Genomic DNA, 18657 nt, shown 5'->3' with positions numbered 1-18657 from the left:
AAATTTGCCAATGATACTAAATTGGGAGGGGTTGCAAACACAGAAGAAGATGGAAACAGGATACAGGATGACCTTGACAGGCTGGAAAACTGGGCTAAAATCAATAAAATGAATTTTAACGGGGATAAATGCATTTAGGTAGGAAAAATCCAATCCATGGTTATAGGATGGAAGAGACTTGTCTTAGCAGTAGTCTGTGTGAAAAGGATCTCGGGGTCTTAGTGGATCATACGCTGAACATGAGTCAACAGTGTGATGCGGTGGCTAAAAAGGCCAATGCAATTTTGGGCTGTATCAACAGAAGTCTAGTGTCCAGATCACGCGATGTGATGGTATCGCTTTACTCTGCTCGGGTAAGACCTCTTCTGGAGTAGTATGTTCAGTTTTGGGCACCACATTTTAAGGATCTAGACAAGCTAGAACAAGTCCAGAGGAGGGCAACTAAGATGGTGAGGGGTCTGGAGACCAAGTCCTAGGAGGAAAGGTTGAAGGAGCTGGGGATGTTTAGCCTGGAGAGGAGGCGGCTGAGAGGTGATACGATCACCATCTTCAAGTACTTGAAGGGCTGTCATAGAGAGAATGATGTGGAATTGTTTTCTGTGGCCCTGGAAGGTAGGACCAGAACCAATGGGGTGAAATTAAATCCATAGAGTTTCCAGCTCAACATTAGGAAGCACTTCCTGACCATTAGAGCGATTCCTCAGTGGAACAGGCTTCCTCCCTGGGAGGTGGTGGGGCCTCCTTCCTTGGAGGTTTCTAAACAGAGGCTAGATGGCCATCTGACAGCCATGAGGATCCTGTGAATTTAGGGGGAGGGGTTTGTGAGTTTCCTGCATTGTGCAGGGGGTTGGACTAGATGACCCTAGAGGTCCCTTCCATCTCTATGATTCTATTAGGAAAAACTTCCTGAAAGTTAGAGCAGTTCTTCAGTGGAACAGGCTTCCTCCTTGGGAGGTGGTGTGCTCTCCTTCCTTGGAGGTTTCTAAACAGAGGCTAGATGGCCATCTGACAGCCATGAGGATCCTGTGAATTTAGGGGGAGGGGTTTGTGAGTTCCCTGCATTGTGCAGAGGGTTGGACTAGATGACCCTGGAGGTCCCTTCAACTCTAGGATTCTATGATCTCTCCGCTTCCCAGGCCAGCCCTTTTGTGTCAGGCCAGAGGGATTCTGGGAGCTCTTGCGGCTCCTTCCCCCACCCCACCCGGAGGGAGGCTGCCTGCCTGGGCACCCCCAGACTCATCTGTCGTCTCTCTCTTGCCTGGGCAGGTATTTCCGCTCGGGGGCACCCCCGGTCATCAACCCTCTGCAGAGCCACTTCCCCCGGGAGACAGCGGTGCCGGGCTCCTTCGCCCTCACGCTCACCTGGAGCCTGCCCAACAGGACCACAGGCGTCTTCAATGTCACCAGCCCCCTGCCCGGGGATTGGTTCCTGGCCGCCCACCTGCCCAGGGAGCAAGGCAAGATCTCCGTCAAGGTGAGGCCCGGAGCCAGGATTTCAAATGTTGGGGGGCATTTCAATTTCTGAGGGAGCACTTTCATTAATTTAATTCATTCCGGGGAGCTGTGTCCCGATGCTCTCTCTGTCGGACCTTTGCCAGGCTGTCTCTGGGCAGAAATGCGAGCAGCACACCCCTACAATATATATTCACTTGCTCCTTGTATTCAGTTGCTCATATCATAAACACAGTATGCACAAAAATATATTCACGAAGTCCCAGTCCGCAAATGTCCACGGAATTCCAAAGTCGACTTGAAATGCAGTCTTCAATTGCTTGTGTGAAGTAGTGGAGAAGAAAAGATGGGACGTAGTAACCAGCTGTAGAATTTGGGGAAGGCATTGCCCGTTAGTGAAGTAGGACTGGGACCCAATTAGTGAATGATCATTTGTATAACCAGAGAAGGTGTATTTAGTGATTTGTGTTGTGAGTGACGATTGAGAAAGTTGTGGCCGAAACCAGTCTCCATCTTTTCTCCACTACTTCACACAAGGAATTGAAGACTGCATTTCAAGTCGACTTTGGAATTCCGTGGACATTTGCGGACCGGGACTTTGTGAATATATTTCTGTGTATCCTGTGTTTATGATACGAGCGACTAAATATAAGGAGCAATTGAATATATATTGTAGGTGTGTGCTACTCGCATGTCTGTGTTTTTGACATCTCTCTGTCGGGTATCCTCTGTCTTTAGCAGGCTGTCTGCGGGAGCAGCAAGGCACAGGAGGGGCTTCCCTACTGTCCAAAGGGCCATCTCTGCCCCCCCCCCCACTCCCCGGTCTCTGGACAGGGAGGACCAGCCTTTCACAATCTCCCTACCTGCTTCCAGGTGGCAGCAGAGGCAGCAGAAAGGGAAGGCTGTGGGTCAAGGGGCCACGACAGGAAGTCAGGGGGCAGGGCCCCATTGTAGCTACAGGCCTGTGCCAGGACCAGGCCTTGTGGCTCTGGCCAGGTGGTTGATGGGAAAGAGGCCCGGGAGAGACCTCAAGCTCCGCCTGTGTCTGTGGAGAGATGCGGAGGGTCAGGGAGGCGCTCGCTGTGGGGCTTGGAGGGCAGCAGTCTGGGTCCCTGTAAGGCCCAGAATCCCACCCACCCCACCCCCGCCGCGCACCCACACTCCCAGAAGCTCCCTGGTCTTTGGCAACCCAGTTCTGAGAACAGCCATGGAATGGAAGTAGGCCCTCCCATCTGGTGAGTTGGCAGAGAACAACAATTGTGGGGGGTCTCAAGGGACACTGAAAGGAGGCCCAAGGGAACTGGGGGTGCAGGTGGAGAAGGGGGAGCGCAGAAGGGGAGTTGCTGGTCCAGGTGGCTGGAGCCTCTTGCCAGAAGCAGGGGGGGAGCGATGGGAAGTGCCGGCTTCCAACCTTGCACTCCCCTCTCCTGCATTTAGGTAGGGAAAATCCCATGCATGGTTATAGGATGGGGGAGACTTGTCTTAGCAGTAGTCTGTGCGAAAAGGATCCAGGGGTCTTAGTGGATCAGACGCTGAACAGGAGTCAACAGTGTGATGTGGTGGCTAAAAAGGCAAATGCAATTTTGGGCTGTATCAACAGAAGTATAGTGTCTAGATCACATGATGTGATGGTATCGCTTTACTCTGCTCTGGCAAGACCTCACTTGGAGTCTTGTGTTCAGTTTGGGGCACCACATTTTAAGAAGGATATAGACAAGCTGGAAGGGGTCCAGAGGAGGGCTACAAAGATGGTGAGGGGTCTGGAGACCAAGTCCTATGAGGAAAGGTTGAAGGAGCTGGGCATGTTTAGCCTGGAGAGAAAGCGGCTGAGAGGTGATAGGATCACCATCTTCAAGTACTTGAAGGGCTGTCCTATAGAGGATGGTGCAGAATTGTTTTCTGTAGCCCAAAAGGTCAGACCAGAACCAGTGGGTTGAAATTAAATCCATAGAGTTTCCGGCTCAACATTAGGAAGAACTTCCTGACTGTTAGAACGGTTCCTCAGTGGAACAGGCTTCCTCAGGAGGTGATGGAGGTTTCTCAACAGAGGCTAGATGGCCATCCGACAGCAATGAGGATCCTGTGAATTTAGGGGGAGGTGTTTGTGAGTTTCCTGCATTGTGCAGGGGGTTGGACTAGATGACCCTAACGGTCCCTTCCAAATCTATGATTCTTCCCCTCTCTCCACAGGGCCTGGCCGAGGACTGCCAGTACCTCTTCCAGCCACAGCTGATTGTCCAGCGCCTGGTGGGCATCGCGGTCCTCTACCCGGGCTACGCCACCGAGCATGCCCTCTCCACCCACAACCGCTCCCTGCTCTACAAGTAAGCATTGCCCCCCACACACACACCAGCAGCAGCACCCGCAGCACAGCTTGCTTGGGGGGGGCGGGGGAGGGAGAGAGGTGGCCATGCTGGATTAAACCTTGTGGAGAGGCCCCTAGGAAAGGAAAGGTCCCCTGTGCGAGCACCAGTCCTTTCCGACTCTGGGGTGACGTTGCTCTCACAATGTTTCCATGGCAGACTTTTGACGGGGTGGTTTGCCCTTGCCTTCCCCAGTCCTCTGCACTTTCCCCCCAGCAAGCTGGGGACTCATTTGACCAACCTCGGAAGGATGGAAGGCTGAGTCAACCTCGGGCTGGCTACCTGAACCAGCTCCCGCCGGAATCGAACTCAGGTCCTGAGCAGAGAGTTTAAATCACAGTACTGCAGTAGTGCCGCTTTACCACTCTGCGCCATGGGGCCGCTTGGAGAGGCCCCTAGGAGGCAATCAAAATCTTGGGGGGGGGGGGGCCTCGCAAATGATCTCAGAGTTGGAGTTCCCACCCCACCCCCCACCCCTGCTGCAGCCTGCAGCCACCTGCTCAGAAGCCCCTTGGACAGAGCTGTGGGGGGGGGGGGGGGAGTAGAGAGAGGCACACTTAGGGACGATGCCAGCAGCAGCCGCAGCAGGCAAGTCAGGCAAAGAACGGCTCAGGGCTGCAAGCAGGGGGGGAACAGGGAAGCCAATCAGGGCCCCTGGAGGTGGCCTTTCTCAGGGGATTCAAAGGCGACCCCCTCCCGCTAGGCAAGTCAAGGGACAACGACCCTTCTGGAAGCAGCAGGAGAGGGAAATACACGTTAAATTCAGAGGCGTGGAGTGGCAATAATTGGAGTTGAGGCTTAAGCTTATCAAAAGAAATAAAGTTTACTAGAAAACATCAGGAGAGGGCACTTGGGATAAAACAGAAAAACAATGTAGCATACCAGCTGGTCTAACCATGTCTGTCCTCTCCATGGCTGCATTATACAACCCTTTGTCTCACAGTTCTCCTTCCCAAAGAGCATTTCGCCAGGCAGAAGAGCAATTCAGCTTGCATACAAGATCAAAGCATTTCACACTTAACGTCCTTTCTGACCAATGTTAGGTTTACATCTTTCGCAGGCAAAGAAGGCTCTGCACATCATTGGGTTTAGGTTACAATACATCATTTCCTCTTTCAGGTAAACAGTTAACTCTATAATGGCTGGAATGTGCATAGCTTGTATTCCAACAGATCGCCCCCCTCCCCGTGTGTGTGTGGGGGGGTGGGGGGGCTACAGCAGAGTGTCTACCTCCTGCATGGCCTTCAGTCGGGTCTCAGCTGCTCTTGGTACGAAGTTTGAAGGGAACCTCCTGGGTGCAGAATGTTTGTTTCCTGTGAAGCCTAGAGAGTCGCAATTCTGTCATGGAGGTGCCACCTCTGCAGGAAATCCCGCTCACTCACTCCACCCCCCCTCTGCTGCTGAGGTTTCCACTGACTTTGTGCTCCCCCCCCTTTCTTTGTAGCATTGTTGCGTATTCTTAAGAGAAAAATATTATACAGCAGAGTTTGAAAATGAGTAGCACAGCAGAGGATAGATCCAAGCGGGCAGCCGTGTTGGTCTGAAGCAGTTGAACAAAGCAGGAGTCAAGTGCACCTTTAAGACCAACCAATTTTTATTTAGAACGTTAGCTTTCGTGTGCTCTTGAGCCCACTTCGTCAGGCGAGGAATCCAGCACAGGGAGCAGAGTCCTACAGAGCTGAGCTGAGCCATACGGACCTGGTAGGCAGTGGCCCAGAATGCAGCATGGCACAGATTTCAGAACCAATGGCAGGGAAGTGAAATGATCTGGAAGGCAGGGGTTTAGAATATAAAAGGGTACAATGACAGAATAGTAAAATTAACAAATTGAGCAAATCTCATGCTACTCAGATCAAAGGTTTGCTTAATTTGTTAATTTTACTATTCTGTCATTGTACCCTTTTATATTCTAAACCCCTGCCTTCCAGATCATTTCACTTCCCTGCCATTGGTTCTGAAATCTGTGCCATGTTGCATTCTAGGCCACTGCCTACCAGCTCTGTATGGCTTTGCTCACTGTGCTGGATTCCTTGTCTGATGAAGTGTGCTTAAGAGCACAGGAAAGCCTACGTTCTAAATAAAAATGGGTTGGTCTTAAAGGTGGACTTGACTCCTGCTTTGTTCAACAGCGGAGAATACGCAGAGATCATGTGTGTGTTTAAAAGAATATGATTGCTTTACTTAAAACTACAGGGAAGGGTAAACTGGGAAGAAAAATAACAGACGCTAACTTCCTACATCTTTACAGCTAGAGAACAAAGCTAGGGAAAAAGGCTTATCTTCTCCAAACTTAGATAAAGAGAGCGAGCACACGGAAGCTTATGTTCTCAATAAAACTTGGTTGGTCTGAAAGGTGCCACTTGACTCCTGCTTTGTTAGACAAAGGGCGGAAGAGATGCCATCAAATGCAGACGAGGCCATACATTGATTTCCATTACTGGCCATTCAACTAAGACCTTTGGCGGGCTTTCTCTCGAGCCAGCAGAAAGGTTACAGTAGACACACGTGACTTCCTGTTGACTAACAATAACCACAGGGTTTCTAAAAGGCGGCCCCGTGGCGCAGAACTGCAGTCCTGTGGTGTGAACTCTCTGCTCAGGAGCCGAGTTCGATTCCGGCAGAAGCTGGGTTCAGGTAGCCGGCCCAAGGTTGACTCAGCCTTCCATGCTTCCGAGGTCGGTCAAAGGAGTCCCCAGCTGGCTGTGGGGGAAGCATAGATGACTGGGGAAGACAAGGCCAAACCACCCCGTCCAAAGTCTGCCGTGAAAACGTTGTGAAAGCAGCGCCACCCCTGAGTGGGAAACGACTGGTGCTTGCGCAAGGGACCTTTCCTTTCCTGGCTCTATCATAGAGGCTGCAGTGCTGCAGAGCTGCTCTCCCCAGCAAGCATCAAGGCGCAGCGGTGCCCCTGTTGCTTTCAAAGGGGGTCGGGGAGCTTTCCGTCCCGGTCTGCTTGCGCAGGACTGCTGCAGAAGGGCAAAGAAGCTCCTGCCCCCGTCTGTGCGTGAGGGGCGGGGGGGGGCAGCTGCAGGCCAAGCGGGGTGCCACCGACGCCGCCCTCTCTCCCGCCAGGGTCTTCATCCCCAGCTACACCTCCCGGGTGCTGGTGCAGCTGCGGAACTGCCAGGGGGGCGACCAGAGCGGCGAGGGCTGCCCGCTGTGGCTGAAAGCGCGCGGCAAGGCGCCCCCTCTGCACAACTCCACCGCCGTCGACTGCCGCGAACAGGCGCCCTGCCGCCTCGCCCTCGAGCTGCCCTTCTGGCAGACCTGGTACTACCTGCTGGTCGAGAAGGAGCCCGCCCCCGCCCCCGCCCCCGCCGCAAGCCTCAAGTTCCAGCTGCTGGTGCAGCTCAAGGGTGAGAGGGCGCGGCGCGGGGAGGGGAGGGGAGGGGGACACAGGACGCACAGGCGGCCGCCTGGCCAGGCACGGCTCGGAAGGGGCTGCGTGCGCAGCGGGGGAGGAGGGGGGAGGAGCAGGGGGAGGAAGAAAGGCAAGAGGAGGAGGAAGAGGGGCAGGAGGAGGAAGAGGAGGAGGGGGAGAGGAGGAGGAAGGCAAAGAGTGCGGGGCAGAGGGCAGCGGGCGGGCAGAGGGGCGCAGGGGTGGCGGGCCTGGCTCATTGCGGATTCCCTTGGCCCAGCTATGGAGCCATAAGAAATCACTGAATAAAACCAAGAGCGGCGAAAGCAGCCAGCGCTGAAGGAGGGGCGCCAGCGGGAGAGGGTCCCCGCCCCGTCGGTCCCTGTCTCTGACACCCCCCCCCCCATGTCTCTGCCCGCAGACTGCGCCCGGAGCGGCCTGGCGCGATCCCTCTTCCACCTGCCGGGCTCCCACCTGAACATGCCCCATTCCTTCGGCTCCCCCGGGGGGGCGGCCCTGGCCGCGCACCTGCCCGCCGCCTCCCCTGCGAACGGCTCCCGGCCGGCGGCCCCCAGCGCCCCTCCGACGGCCAGCGAGCACTGCTGGCCCATCCGGCCCACCCTCCGCAACGAGCTGGACACCTTCGCCGTGCACTTCTACATCTTCTTCGGGCCCAACGTCTCCGTGCCCCCCGACCGGCCCGCCACCTTCGCCGTCAGCCTCCTGCCCGTGCTCGACAGCGGCGGCACCCTCAACCTCGAACTCCGCCTCAACGTGGTGCGCGGCCCGGGGGACGGAGCAGGGCGGGGGAGAGGCTGCTCCAGGGGAGCTCGGGGGGACGGGGGGCCCCACGGATTTGATTCCCCACTCCTCCACTTGCAGCTGCTGGAATGGCCTTGGGTCAGCCAGAGCCCTCACAGTGTCCTTGAAAGGGCAGCTTCTGTGAGAGCCAGTTTGGTGCAGTGGTTAAGTGGGCAGACTCTTATCTGGGGGAACCGGGTTTGATTCCCCGCTCCTCCACTTGCACCTGCTAGCATGGCCTTGGGTCAGCCATAGTGGTTAAGTGCACAGACTCTTATCTGGGAGAACAGGGTTTGATTCCCCACTTCTCCACTTGCACCTGCTAGCATGGCCTTGGGTCAGTCATAACTCTGGCAGATGTTGGCCTTGAAAGGGTAGCTCTTTTGAGAGCTCTCTCAGCCCCACCCGCCTCCCAGGGTGTCTGTCGTGGGGGGAGAAGATATGGGAGATTGTAAGCCGTTTTGAGACTCTGATTCAGAGAGAAGGGCAGGGTATACATCTACAGTCTTCTTCTTAGGTTCAAATACTCTTATCTGGGAGTACCGGGTTTGATTCCCCACTCCTCCACTTGTACCTGCTGGAATGGCCTTCGATCAGCCAGAGCTCTGGCAGAGGTTGTCCTTGAAAGGGCAGCTGTTGTGAAAGCCCTCTCAGCCCCACCCACCTCACAGGGTGTCTGTTGTGGGGGGAGAAGACATAGGAGATTGTGAGTCTCTGATTCAGAGAGAAGGGCGGGGTATAAATCTGCAATTCTTCTTCTGTGCCGGCAGTCCTCTCTGCGGGGGGAGAACGCCACCGTCTTCGCTTGCCTGACCCACGAGGTGCCTCTGGCTCTGGAAGAGAACTCCTCGGTCAGCTGCGAGACAGGTACCGCCCGGGCACTGCCCTGCGGGGGGGGAGGCTTGTGGCAGGGCGGGAGGGGGCCTCTGACCCCCATCTCCTCCCTGCTGCTTTCCCTCGGCAGAGCTACTGGCCGGGTTCTTGCTGTCCGTCAGCGCCGCCGCGCCCCTCGCCCGCCTGCGGATCCCCTACCCCCAGACGGGGAGCTGGTACCTCAGCCTGCGCTCGCTCTGCGCCTCCGACCGCGGGTAAGGCAGCCCCGGCGGCGGAAAGGCTCTCACCCGGGGGGGGGGACCTCCCCGAAGGCCACAAGCGAGAAGCCTCCGTCCTCCCCTTCTGTGGGGGGTGGGGCTTTCAGTCCGCAGGCTCCAAGGGCCAGAGGCTTCACCCCGCCGCCTCTTTCCCTGCCCGCCCTCCCCTGGAGCCTCCCATAGAATCCTAGAGCTGGAAGGGACCTCCAGGGTCATCTAGTCCACCCCCCTGCGCAAGGCAGGAAAAGGTAGGATGACTGCCATGCCCTGTGCGCGTGACAGGGAGGCCCCACAGGACACCAGAAGGGGCGCCGTCCCCCCCCGCCCCGCACACCCCGGCAGCCCCCCATTCGCCTGACCGCCGGCCGCCTCCTCCCCCCCCAGGCTGGAGCCCTGCGGGAACGTGACCGCCGAGGTGTACCTGCGGACTTACCTGTCGCCCTGCATCGACGACTGCGGCCCCTACGGGCAGTGCAAGCTGCTGCGCACCAACAACTACCTGTACGCGGCCTGCGAGTGCAAAGCGGGTGAGCCGGGAGGGGGCGAAGAGGGGCGCCCTGAAAGCCGGCTGGGGTCACCCGCAGGTGGGCCGCTCCTTCCCGGGCTGAGTCAGCCATGGAAAAGAGGACTGGGCCGCGTGGGAGGGGAGGGGGGGTGTATTTCTGTCCCGCCTGGCCCCTTGTCCCCCCCCCCCCCCCCGGCAGGCAGAGCTGCCCACCGCCACCTTTCCCAGCAGGGCGCAGAGGCCACGGGGGCGCCTTCAGGCGAGGGGCTCCGACAGGGCGGGGGGAGCTGACGCTGAGCCTCCGTCCAAACTGGGCCCCGCCTGAGCTCCACCCAGGGCCGGATCGGGGGGTGTTGCTTGCCCCAGGCACTGACAGAGGGGGGGGCAATTGGGTATGGAGCCCATTGTATTCTATGGGACGGTAAGATAGAATGGCCCAGCAGGAGGCGCCACAAAACATGTGGACCTGGCCTGGCTCCCCCCCCCGCCCCCCTTGGCAAGGCGTGACTCGGGCAGGGCTGAGCCTCGGTGGGCATCAGGGCCAAGACCCGCCCCCAGTCTCCCTCTGCCGGGGCTCCCTCCCTCCCCGGGGCGCTGGGCTTTGACTCCTGGGGCTCTCTGGCTGCCGGCAGGCTGGAGCGGCTGGGGCTGCACGGACAACGCGGCGGCCTTCTCCTACGGCTTCCAGCTGCTCTCCACGCTGCTGCTCTGCCTCAGCAACCTCATGTTCCTCCCGCCGCTGCTCATCGCCCTGCGCAGCAACTACCTCCTCGAGGCCGCCGTCTACCTCTTCACCATGTTCTTCTCCACCGTGAGTGCGGCCGGGGCTGGGGCTGGGGGGGCTGGGAATGGGGAGGCAGCTAGGCCCCGCCCCTCCGGCTCCCGGGCAGCGCCCCAGGAAGCCCCAAGGCCCGGCTGGGCCAGGAGCGGGGGCGGCAGAGGGGGGGGCAAATTGAGTAGGGAGTCCATTATATTCCGCTGGGGCAGAGGCCGAGAAGGAGAGGCTGCGGGGACAGAATTCCTTCCCCAGTCTTGCCGGCGGCAGCGATGCTTCTCAATAACCAGTCCTTTGTTTCAAATCAAAAGTAGGTTTATTGTTAGAAACTCAGGAGCGGTACCAAAGACACAAGCCTTGGGAGTAATGATGTACACACAGTTACACAGTTGCTCCATAGGATATCATCAAAGGTTACAATGCAGATGCATACTTGAGTCACGGGTTAAAAGGTTGCTAAACAACTAAGGAATTTGAGGCTATTGGAAACATCAAACCTTCTCACACTCCTTTGGGAAGAGATCAGGGCTGTCTGTGTGAAACTGTGGGAGAGGCGACTTGAAGGTAATGCCAGCCAGGCTGTAGCATAAACATCCCAAGGCCAGATGGATTTGTGACTTGCCCGCTGGCTGCAAATAAGAGGGGAGAAATGGAGAGCTGCTGACCTGCTCTCTCTCTAGAGAAATGCAGTAGAGAAATGAGCGCGCTTGACAGATGCTCTGTGCAAGTGACAGGAACAGAGAAGGGAGGCGATGCAGTCAGCTGGCGGAGGAGGAGTCTGACGCTGAAATGAAAACTGGCTGCTCTTGGTAACAAGGTTATGGGTCAGATAAAACAGGCCGAGGAGAGCGACGAGGCTGATCAGCGTCCTGGAGACAAGGAGCCATCTGGGGATGGTCAATCTGGAGGAGAGGGGTGGGGAGGGGAGGGGCACAGGATGGCTCTCTGGGGGGGCGGTCCCTTGGAGGAGGAGGGCAGGGAGCTGTCCCTGCTGGCCAGAGTGGGTTTCAATGCAGGGCAGGAAGGCACCGGCTGGATATGAGGAAGAACTGTTTTTACAGGCAGAGTTGTTCAACAATGGAATCCGCTCCCGAGGGAGTTGGTGAGCACCACCGCCCCCCCCCCCCGACAATCTTTCAGCAGCGGCTGGACGAACCCTGGTCAGGGATGCTCTAGGCTGATCCTGCATTAAGCAGGGGGTTGGACTAGATGACCTCTACGTTCCCTATCTGCACTGTGATTCTATGATGCTATGCTAAGAAGAACCAACTAAAATGTCTAAAAACCAACTCCTGTTGATCTGTCAGGGATTATAGTGAGTTTTTAAAAATCCAGATCTCTGTTTAAACCAAGATCACACGAGTGTTCTGATTTCTTTATGAGCTCTAATTCAGCACTTTCATCTCGTCTATTATCTTTTGGTGGGGGGTAGAAGAGTGATGGCAAGGTCTGTGCTGGTGTCTCCAGGGAGATTAAGGTATCCCCTCACACACACACACTTCTAGATGCTGTGATTTGTGTCCATTATTCTCTCACACTGAGATTGCAGCGTTTGTTGAATGTGAATTCCATTAGGTCCTTTAGCGGTGTTGTTCCAGCGTCCGTGGAGCCAAAAGTGGCACCTGGGTTTGTTGCAGGGTTTGGTCCCAGAGTCCCTGTTCGTGTCTATAAACATGGGCAGAGTTCTAGGGGTCTTAGTGGATCATACGCTGAACATGAGCCAACAGTGTGATGCGGTAGCTAAAAAGGCCAATGCAATTTTGGGCTGTATCAACAGACGTCTAGCGTCCAGATCACGCGATGTGATGGTATCGCTTTACTCTGCTCTGGTTAGACCTCACCTGGAGTATGGTGCTCAGTTTTGGGCACCACATTTTAAGAAGGATCTAGACAAGCTGGAATGGGTCCAGAGGAGGGCGGCTAAGATGGTGAGGGTTCTGGAGACCAAGTTCTATGAGGAAAGGTTGAAGGAGGTAGGGATGTTTAGCCTGGAGAGGAGGCGGCTGAGAGGGGATAGGATCACCATCTTCAAGGACTTGAAGGGCTGTCCTCGAGAGAAGGGGGTGGATGGCACGAGGGATTGGGGGGGGGGGGTCTCTAGAGCGACTAACCCCCTCCCTCTGCCCTCCGGCCAGTTCTACCACGCCTGTGACCAGCCAGGCATCGTGGTCTTCTGCATCATGGACTACGACGTGCTCCAGTTCTGCGACTTCCTGGGCTCCCTCATGTCCGTCTGGGTCACCGTCATCGCCATGGCCCGCCTCCAGCCCGTCGTCAAGCAGGTAACCGAGGAGGAGGAGAAGGGCCCCCGGTCATGCCCCTGTGCTGTGGGGCCAGTGGGCCGCTTAGGGGGCTGGGAGTTCCCCTGGAAGAACCCCGCCTCTGTGGCTCTAGGACAGGGGTGGGGAACAGTGGTTGTTGCCTACAACTCCCATCACCCCAGCCAGCATGGCCAATGGCTGGCGCTGATGGGAGTTGTAGGCAAAAAACATCTGTTGAGCCCCTGTCCCCCCCCCCTGCTCTAGGAGGAGCCCGCTGCCTCCCCGGGACAGGACGGGGCCCTCCAGCAGGCCGCCCCAGGAAAACTGCTGCAGGGCTGGGCTGGAAGGGGGCTGTGCAGGGAGCTGTGAGGGAGGGGCTGTAGCTGGCATGTGGGACCGCCCCCCCTGCCGCCGCCGGTGCTGTGGAGAGGGCCGCCAGCCCAGAAAGACGAGGAGGCGCAAGGCGGAGCGGAGCGGCAGGCAGGCAAGCCGGGGCAGGGGCTGCCTTCAGGACCACGGCCAGCAGCAACCCCGCTGGAGGCGAAAGGCAAAGGAGGTGCCTGCCTGGGAACTTTGTGCCCCCACCCTCCCGGCGCCCTAGGCAGCCGCCTCGTTTGCCCAGCGGGAGGGCTGGCCCTGAACGGGGGGCGGCAGACTGCCTGCAAGGGGAAGGCCAGGCGGTTGTTCAGGCGCTGCCCGTCGGGCTGGGGGGTGGATCCCTCCAGGCAGGCGGCAGCCCCTCCCTCCCTCCCTCGCAACCGGCTCCCTCCGCAGGCTCCTCGCGAGTATCCCGGTGAAGGCGGACAGCCCCCGCCCCTCCATCTGGCGGGGAGGAGGGGCGAGAAGGACCTCCGGCTGCTCCCGGCTGAGACCCTGGACTCCTTGTGGGGTTCGGTGGGGCAAGGCGCCACAAAAGAGAAAGGGCGGGCTCAAAACCGAGAGGACCACCGCAGGGCATACCAACCACATTTTAAGAAGGATCTAGACAAGCTGGAAGGGGTCCAGAGGAGGGCGACGAAGGTGGTGAGGGGTCTGGAGACCGAATCCTGTGAGGAAAGGTTGAAGGAGCTGGGCATGTTTAGCCTGGAGAGGAGGCGGCTGAGAGGGGATAGGATCACCATCTTCAAGAACTTGAAGGGCTGTCCTAGAGAGGATGGGGTGGAATTGTTTTCTGTGGCCCCGGAAGGTAGGACCAGAACCAACAGGTTGAAATTAAATCAGAAGAGTTTCCGGCTCAACATTAGGAAGAACTTCCTGACCGTTAGAGCGATTCCTCAGTGGCACAGGCTTCCTCGGGAGGTGGTGGGCTCTCTTTCCTTGGAGGTTTTTCAACAGGGGCTAGATGGCCACCTGAGAGCAATGAGGATCCTGTGAATGTAGGGGGAGGTGTTTGTGAGTTTCCTGCCTTGTGCAGGGGGTTGGTCTAGATGACCCCAGGGGTCCCTTCTAACTCTAGGAGTGTAGGATTCTATAACCCCTGCTGGGTGTGGCCTCCTCCAGCCTATCCTGTAAAGCGCATGTGGCGGAAGAGAATCCTCAGGGCCCCAAAGAAGGGTCTGGGAGAAGGCAGAAGCCACAGAGTCCGTGTGCTCCCTCTCAGCTGAGTGAGTGTGAGCTGCCTCGCGGGAGTTCTTAGCCTCAGGCTCACACATTTTTGCCTCCGCTCCGGGGAAATGGCCCCAGAGCAAACTAGTGGATGTAGCAGGAGCTCACCCAGCGGAATGTTTTGCTCGCAAGACTCCAGGGCCTGCCGGGAGCATTGGCGTTGCGCATCCTCTAAAGGTTCAAGACCCCGAAATGTGCCCCTTTCCTCGCCCACTTCCATCCTGACGCAACTCCAGCGTCTGTCCCTCTGGCTCGGAGCTGTGCCCAACCGCAGAGCTCTCTCAGTACCCCCCCCCACCCCACTGCCCGCTTTCCTTTGCCCAAGGGGTGGTGCTGGAAAGGCCCGGGCGGGCTCTCCGGCCACTGACTCCGGCCCTTCCCTCCGGGCAGGTGCTGTACCTGTTGGGCGCCATGCTGCTCTCGATGGCGCTGCAGCTGGACCGCCACGGCCTGTGGAACTTGCTGGGGCCCAGCCTCTTCGCCTTGGGGGTCATGGCCATCGCCTGGGTAAGGACCGAGGCCCCTTCCTTCCCCCCTCCCAGCCCAGGGGGGCCCCGCGGGTCGGGCCGGCGGGCCGGCCTCTAACCCCCGCGCGCTCTTCTCCCCTCCCGGCTCCGCAGACGGCGCGCAGCATCCGGCGGAGACGCTGCTACCCGCCCACGTGGCAGCGCTGGACCTTCTACCTGCTGCCCGGCGCCCTCATCGCCGCCTCGGCGCTGCTGCTCTACGCCTTCGTGGAGACCGAGGAGAACTACTTCTACATCCACAGCATCTGGCACATGCTCATCGCCGGCAGCGTGGGCTTCCTGCTGCCCCCGCAGGCCAAGGGCGAGGCCCCGGACGCCGCCCCCTTCGCCAGCCCCCTGCCCCGGCCCAAGAAAGGCTGCGGCTACCGCCTCTGCATCAACGAGCAGGAGGAGCTCGGCCTCGTCGACCCCGCAGGCGGCAGCGGCAGCGGCGGCGCCTCGGTCACCAGCGTCTGCACCAGCTGATAGGACCCGAACCCACAGACTCCCGGGCCCAGCCGAGCCGAGCAGCCCGCGCCTTGCGCACCGACCCGCCGCCGGGACGCGCCTCGCCTGCCAGCGCCGGATCTAGGGGGCGCAGAGGGGGACGCCAGATTGGGTATGGAGCCCATTGTATTCTACGGGACCATAAGACAGAATGGCCCAGAAGGGGGCGCCCTCCAAAACCCTGTGGATCGGGTCCTGCAGCCAGCCCAGGCACATGGGAAAGGGCTCCACGGGACTGCGACTCGCTGGGGCGCCCCCCCTCCGCCCGCCTCCCTTCCGGACTGCGCGTCTGCAAGGCCCCCCAGGAGGAGAGACCAGCCGGACCTGGCAGGAAGGGGCGCAAGGGGGGGGGGGGCACTGACTTGCAGACTGCTGCAGCAGGAGGGGGCCTGGGGCGGCAGCAGGCTCCGGTCCTCCACGGGCAGAGGGTCTGGCGAGGGCGTGCGGAAGGGCCAGCCCAGTGGTGGCACCCCGGCCGTTATGTAGGGCCCTGCGCGGTGCGGGACGCTGGCTGGTCCGCCCGAGTGTCAGGCCTGTAGCCACGGGGGGGCCTGTGGGGGCTCTGCCCCCTGACATCCAGGCAGCCCCCCCCCCGCCCCCGACTTCCAGGGGACCTCCAGCATGCAGCCTGCTGGGTTTTTTCCATTTCCATTTTGCCAAAGCTGAGCTGGGGAAGCGTCATCAGTGGCAGCCGGAGCCAGGAGAGCTGAGCAGGGCACAGGGCACTGCGGCAGCAAAAGCAACAGCTGGAGAGGAGGGAGGCAGTGCGGGGGGGGGGGAGAGGGAGTGGAAGGAACCCCGCCTCCCAGCATGCAAGGCGCAGTCCCTTCTTCACGCCAAAGTTTTCGGGGGGGGGGGCTGTCTCAAGTTGGCCACATTCAGAGCCTCCAGCTTTTGCCCCCCCCCCCACCCTACAAAGCTCCTGAGAAGTGGCAGGCCCTGCTGGGGATGGGAAAGGGGGCCCCGAACTTGTAAAACCCTGGCTACGGCCTTGCCAGCCATTGGTGGCCCTTTCTCCCCTTCGCCAAAGAAGGAAGGACCCAGCAGCCGGCCTCCGTGTGTCTCCAGCCGCGAGGAGGGGGAGAGCGGCGTCTGTGGGGGGGGGGGGCGGGAGTCTTGTCCTTGGGCCCAGAGCCCAGCGCAGCCCCTGCCTTCTCCGGAAGCCTCTGCCTCCCAGCCAGCCCCTGCCTGCCTGCCTGGCCTCGCCAGCCTGTGGCTCTGCGGGATCCAGCCAGCCCACAGCCGGGTGTGCCTCGCCCTGGTTGCCAGAGAGCTCCAGCCTCCCACCTGGGACTCCTCCTCCTTCGGCAGTCCCTTCTTTCTCCCCTTTTAAGGGGCTTGACCAGAGGAGGGGGAGGAGGAAGAAAAGCCCAGGTGAGCAGCCTGGAAAGGTGGAAGAGCCCCCCCCCCCTGAGCCACCTGGAAGCTCCCTGGCCTGCCCCCCCACCCCCTGAGCCCCCCAGGCAGAGAAGGGAAAGGAGCAGAGAGGGTGGGGGGCGGGGGGTGGAGGCTGCATGTGGGCTTCTTCCAAAAGGGCTCCAGAAGTCTTGCCTTCCCAGACCCGCACAGGCTGTCCAGGGGCTCTGGCAGAAAAAGGGGTTTTACATCCTTGGTCCCTTGAAGGGGTAACAAGAACACCAGAGAAGCCATCTTGAATCAGGCTACTGCAGAAGATGCCTCCTCCGGCCCTCAGGCCCTCCTCCACCCTGACCTCCAACACCTGGAGGGCGCTTAATAAGGGGCTGCCTGCCTGCCAGTGAGGAGGGCCCGACTCCCAAGCCCCCTTCCCAGGCCTGAGGCCTTGCCTCTGTGTCCCCTGAGGAGGACCACTGACCGCCTTGCAAGGCCCTGGAGGGAGAGCTGCTGGCCGACGGCTGCCTTCCCCCTGCCCTGGAGCTCCCTGTCAAATCCCATGCCCAAGACAGTGGAGGTACCGGTCACCATCTTCAAGTCCTTGAAGGGCTGTCATCTAGAGGAGGGTGTGGAATTGTTTTCTGTGGCCCCAAAAGGTAGGACCAGAACCAATCGGTTGAAATTAAATCAAAAGAGTTTCCAGCTCAGCATTAGGAAGAACTTCCTGACAGAGCGATTCCTCAATGGAACAGGCTTCCTCCTCGGGAGGTGGTGTGCTCTCCTTCCTTGGAGGTTTTTCAACAGAGGCTAGATGGCCATCTGACAGCAATGAAGATCCTGTGAATTTAGGGGGAGGTTTTTGTGAGTTTCCTGCATTGTGCAGGGGGTTGGACTAGATGACCCTAGAGGTCACTTCCAACTCTTCTATGATTCTAACAGGCTTCCTCCTCGGGAGGTGGTGTGCTCTCCTTCCTTGGAGGTTTTTCAACAGAGGCTAGATGGCCATCTGACAGCAATGAGGATCCTGTGAATTTAGGGGGAGGTTTTTGTGAGTTTCCTGCATTGTGCAGGGGGTTGGACTAGATGACCCTAGAGGTCCCTTCCAACTCTTCTATGATTCTAACAGGCTTCCTCCTCGAGAGGTGGTGGGCTCTCCTTCCTTGGAGGTTTTTCAACAGAGGCTAGATGGCCATCTGACAGTGATGAAGATCCTGTGAATTTAGGGGAAGGTGTTTGTGAGTTTCCTGCATTGTGCAGGGGGTTGGACTAGATTACCCTAGAGGTCCCTTCCAACTCTTCTATGATTCTAACAGGCTTCCTCATCGAGAGGAGGTGGGCTCTCCTTCCTTGGAGGTTTTTCAACACAGGCTTGATGGCCATCTGACAGCAATGAGGATCCTGTGAATTTAGGGGGAGGTGTTTGTGAGTTTCCTGCATTGTGCGGGGGTTGGACTAGATGACCCTGGAGATCCCTTCCAACTCTAGGATTCTATAATTCTAGGTCTGTATGGTACAGAGAACCAACCCCACATCAAAAGTTATATGGTATTTATTAAACAGAAAAAGTTTACACACATACTTTTAGCACAGTACCAAACTGAGCAAAGGAATCAAAAAGAAATGATAAAATACAAATCCTCTGGCCCCTCACTCTATACGAGCCTATCAGATGTTCAAATACAGGAGAGGCCCCTTCAGCTCAGGGGTTCTAGATCTCTCCAGAGTATCCGTTACCTTGATGCTGCCTCCAGCTCTTTGGGCCAGCCACAGGGACAAAATGGCTGCCTCCTCCGTGGAGAGGCCTGTGTGCAGTCATGGACTCAGCACCTGAGGGAAAGAGGCCTCCTTCCTCCTGCCAGGAGTTTGGTTTTTTTTTTTTTTAAATGCATCTGTTTCTCCGCCCACTGACCTGGTCAGGCCAGGAGAAGGAAGCTTTTCCTGGAGACCTCCAGGAATCTCCTTCCTGACAACCCTTGAATATTCTGTTCCTCCAAATCCCTCCTTCCTGCCTGGAGAAGGGGAGGATTTGACCCACTCAGTATCTTTCCTGCTAGATCACAGCATTGCTGCCTGAGATACA

The 18657-nt window shown here is 58.2% G+C and overlaps 1 protein-coding gene across 1 annotated transcript; it reads left to right on the top strand.

Moving 5' to 3' along the window:
- Nucleotides 1-1266: 1266 nt before the first annotated feature.
- TMEM8B (transmembrane protein 8B) lies at nt 1267-15203 on the top strand (the record flags this gene model as incomplete). The annotated part of the gene is made up of 11 exons (XM_060236649.1): nt 1267-1474; nt 3643-3776; nt 6888-7171; nt 7595-7950; nt 8745-8841; nt 8939-9062; nt 9450-9592; nt 10203-10381; nt 12481-12627; nt 14602-14718; nt 14832-15203. Coding segments are annotated over 11 exons (2161 nt in total), but the record flags the coding sequence as incomplete, so codon positions are not given.
- Nucleotides 15204-18657: the final 3454 nt, after the last annotated feature.

This window comes from Heteronotia binoei, chromosome 4 (genome assembly GCF_032191835.1).
Source record: "Heteronotia binoei isolate CCM8104 ecotype False Entrance Well chromosome 4, APGP_CSIRO_Hbin_v1, whole genome shotgun sequence".
Classification (NCBI taxonomy): Eukaryota; Metazoa; Chordata; class Lepidosauria; order Squamata; family Gekkonidae; genus Heteronotia; species Heteronotia binoei.
The sequence above is the reverse complement of the archived record's forward strand: the minus strand, read 5'-3'. Positions and strand labels throughout refer to the sequence as shown.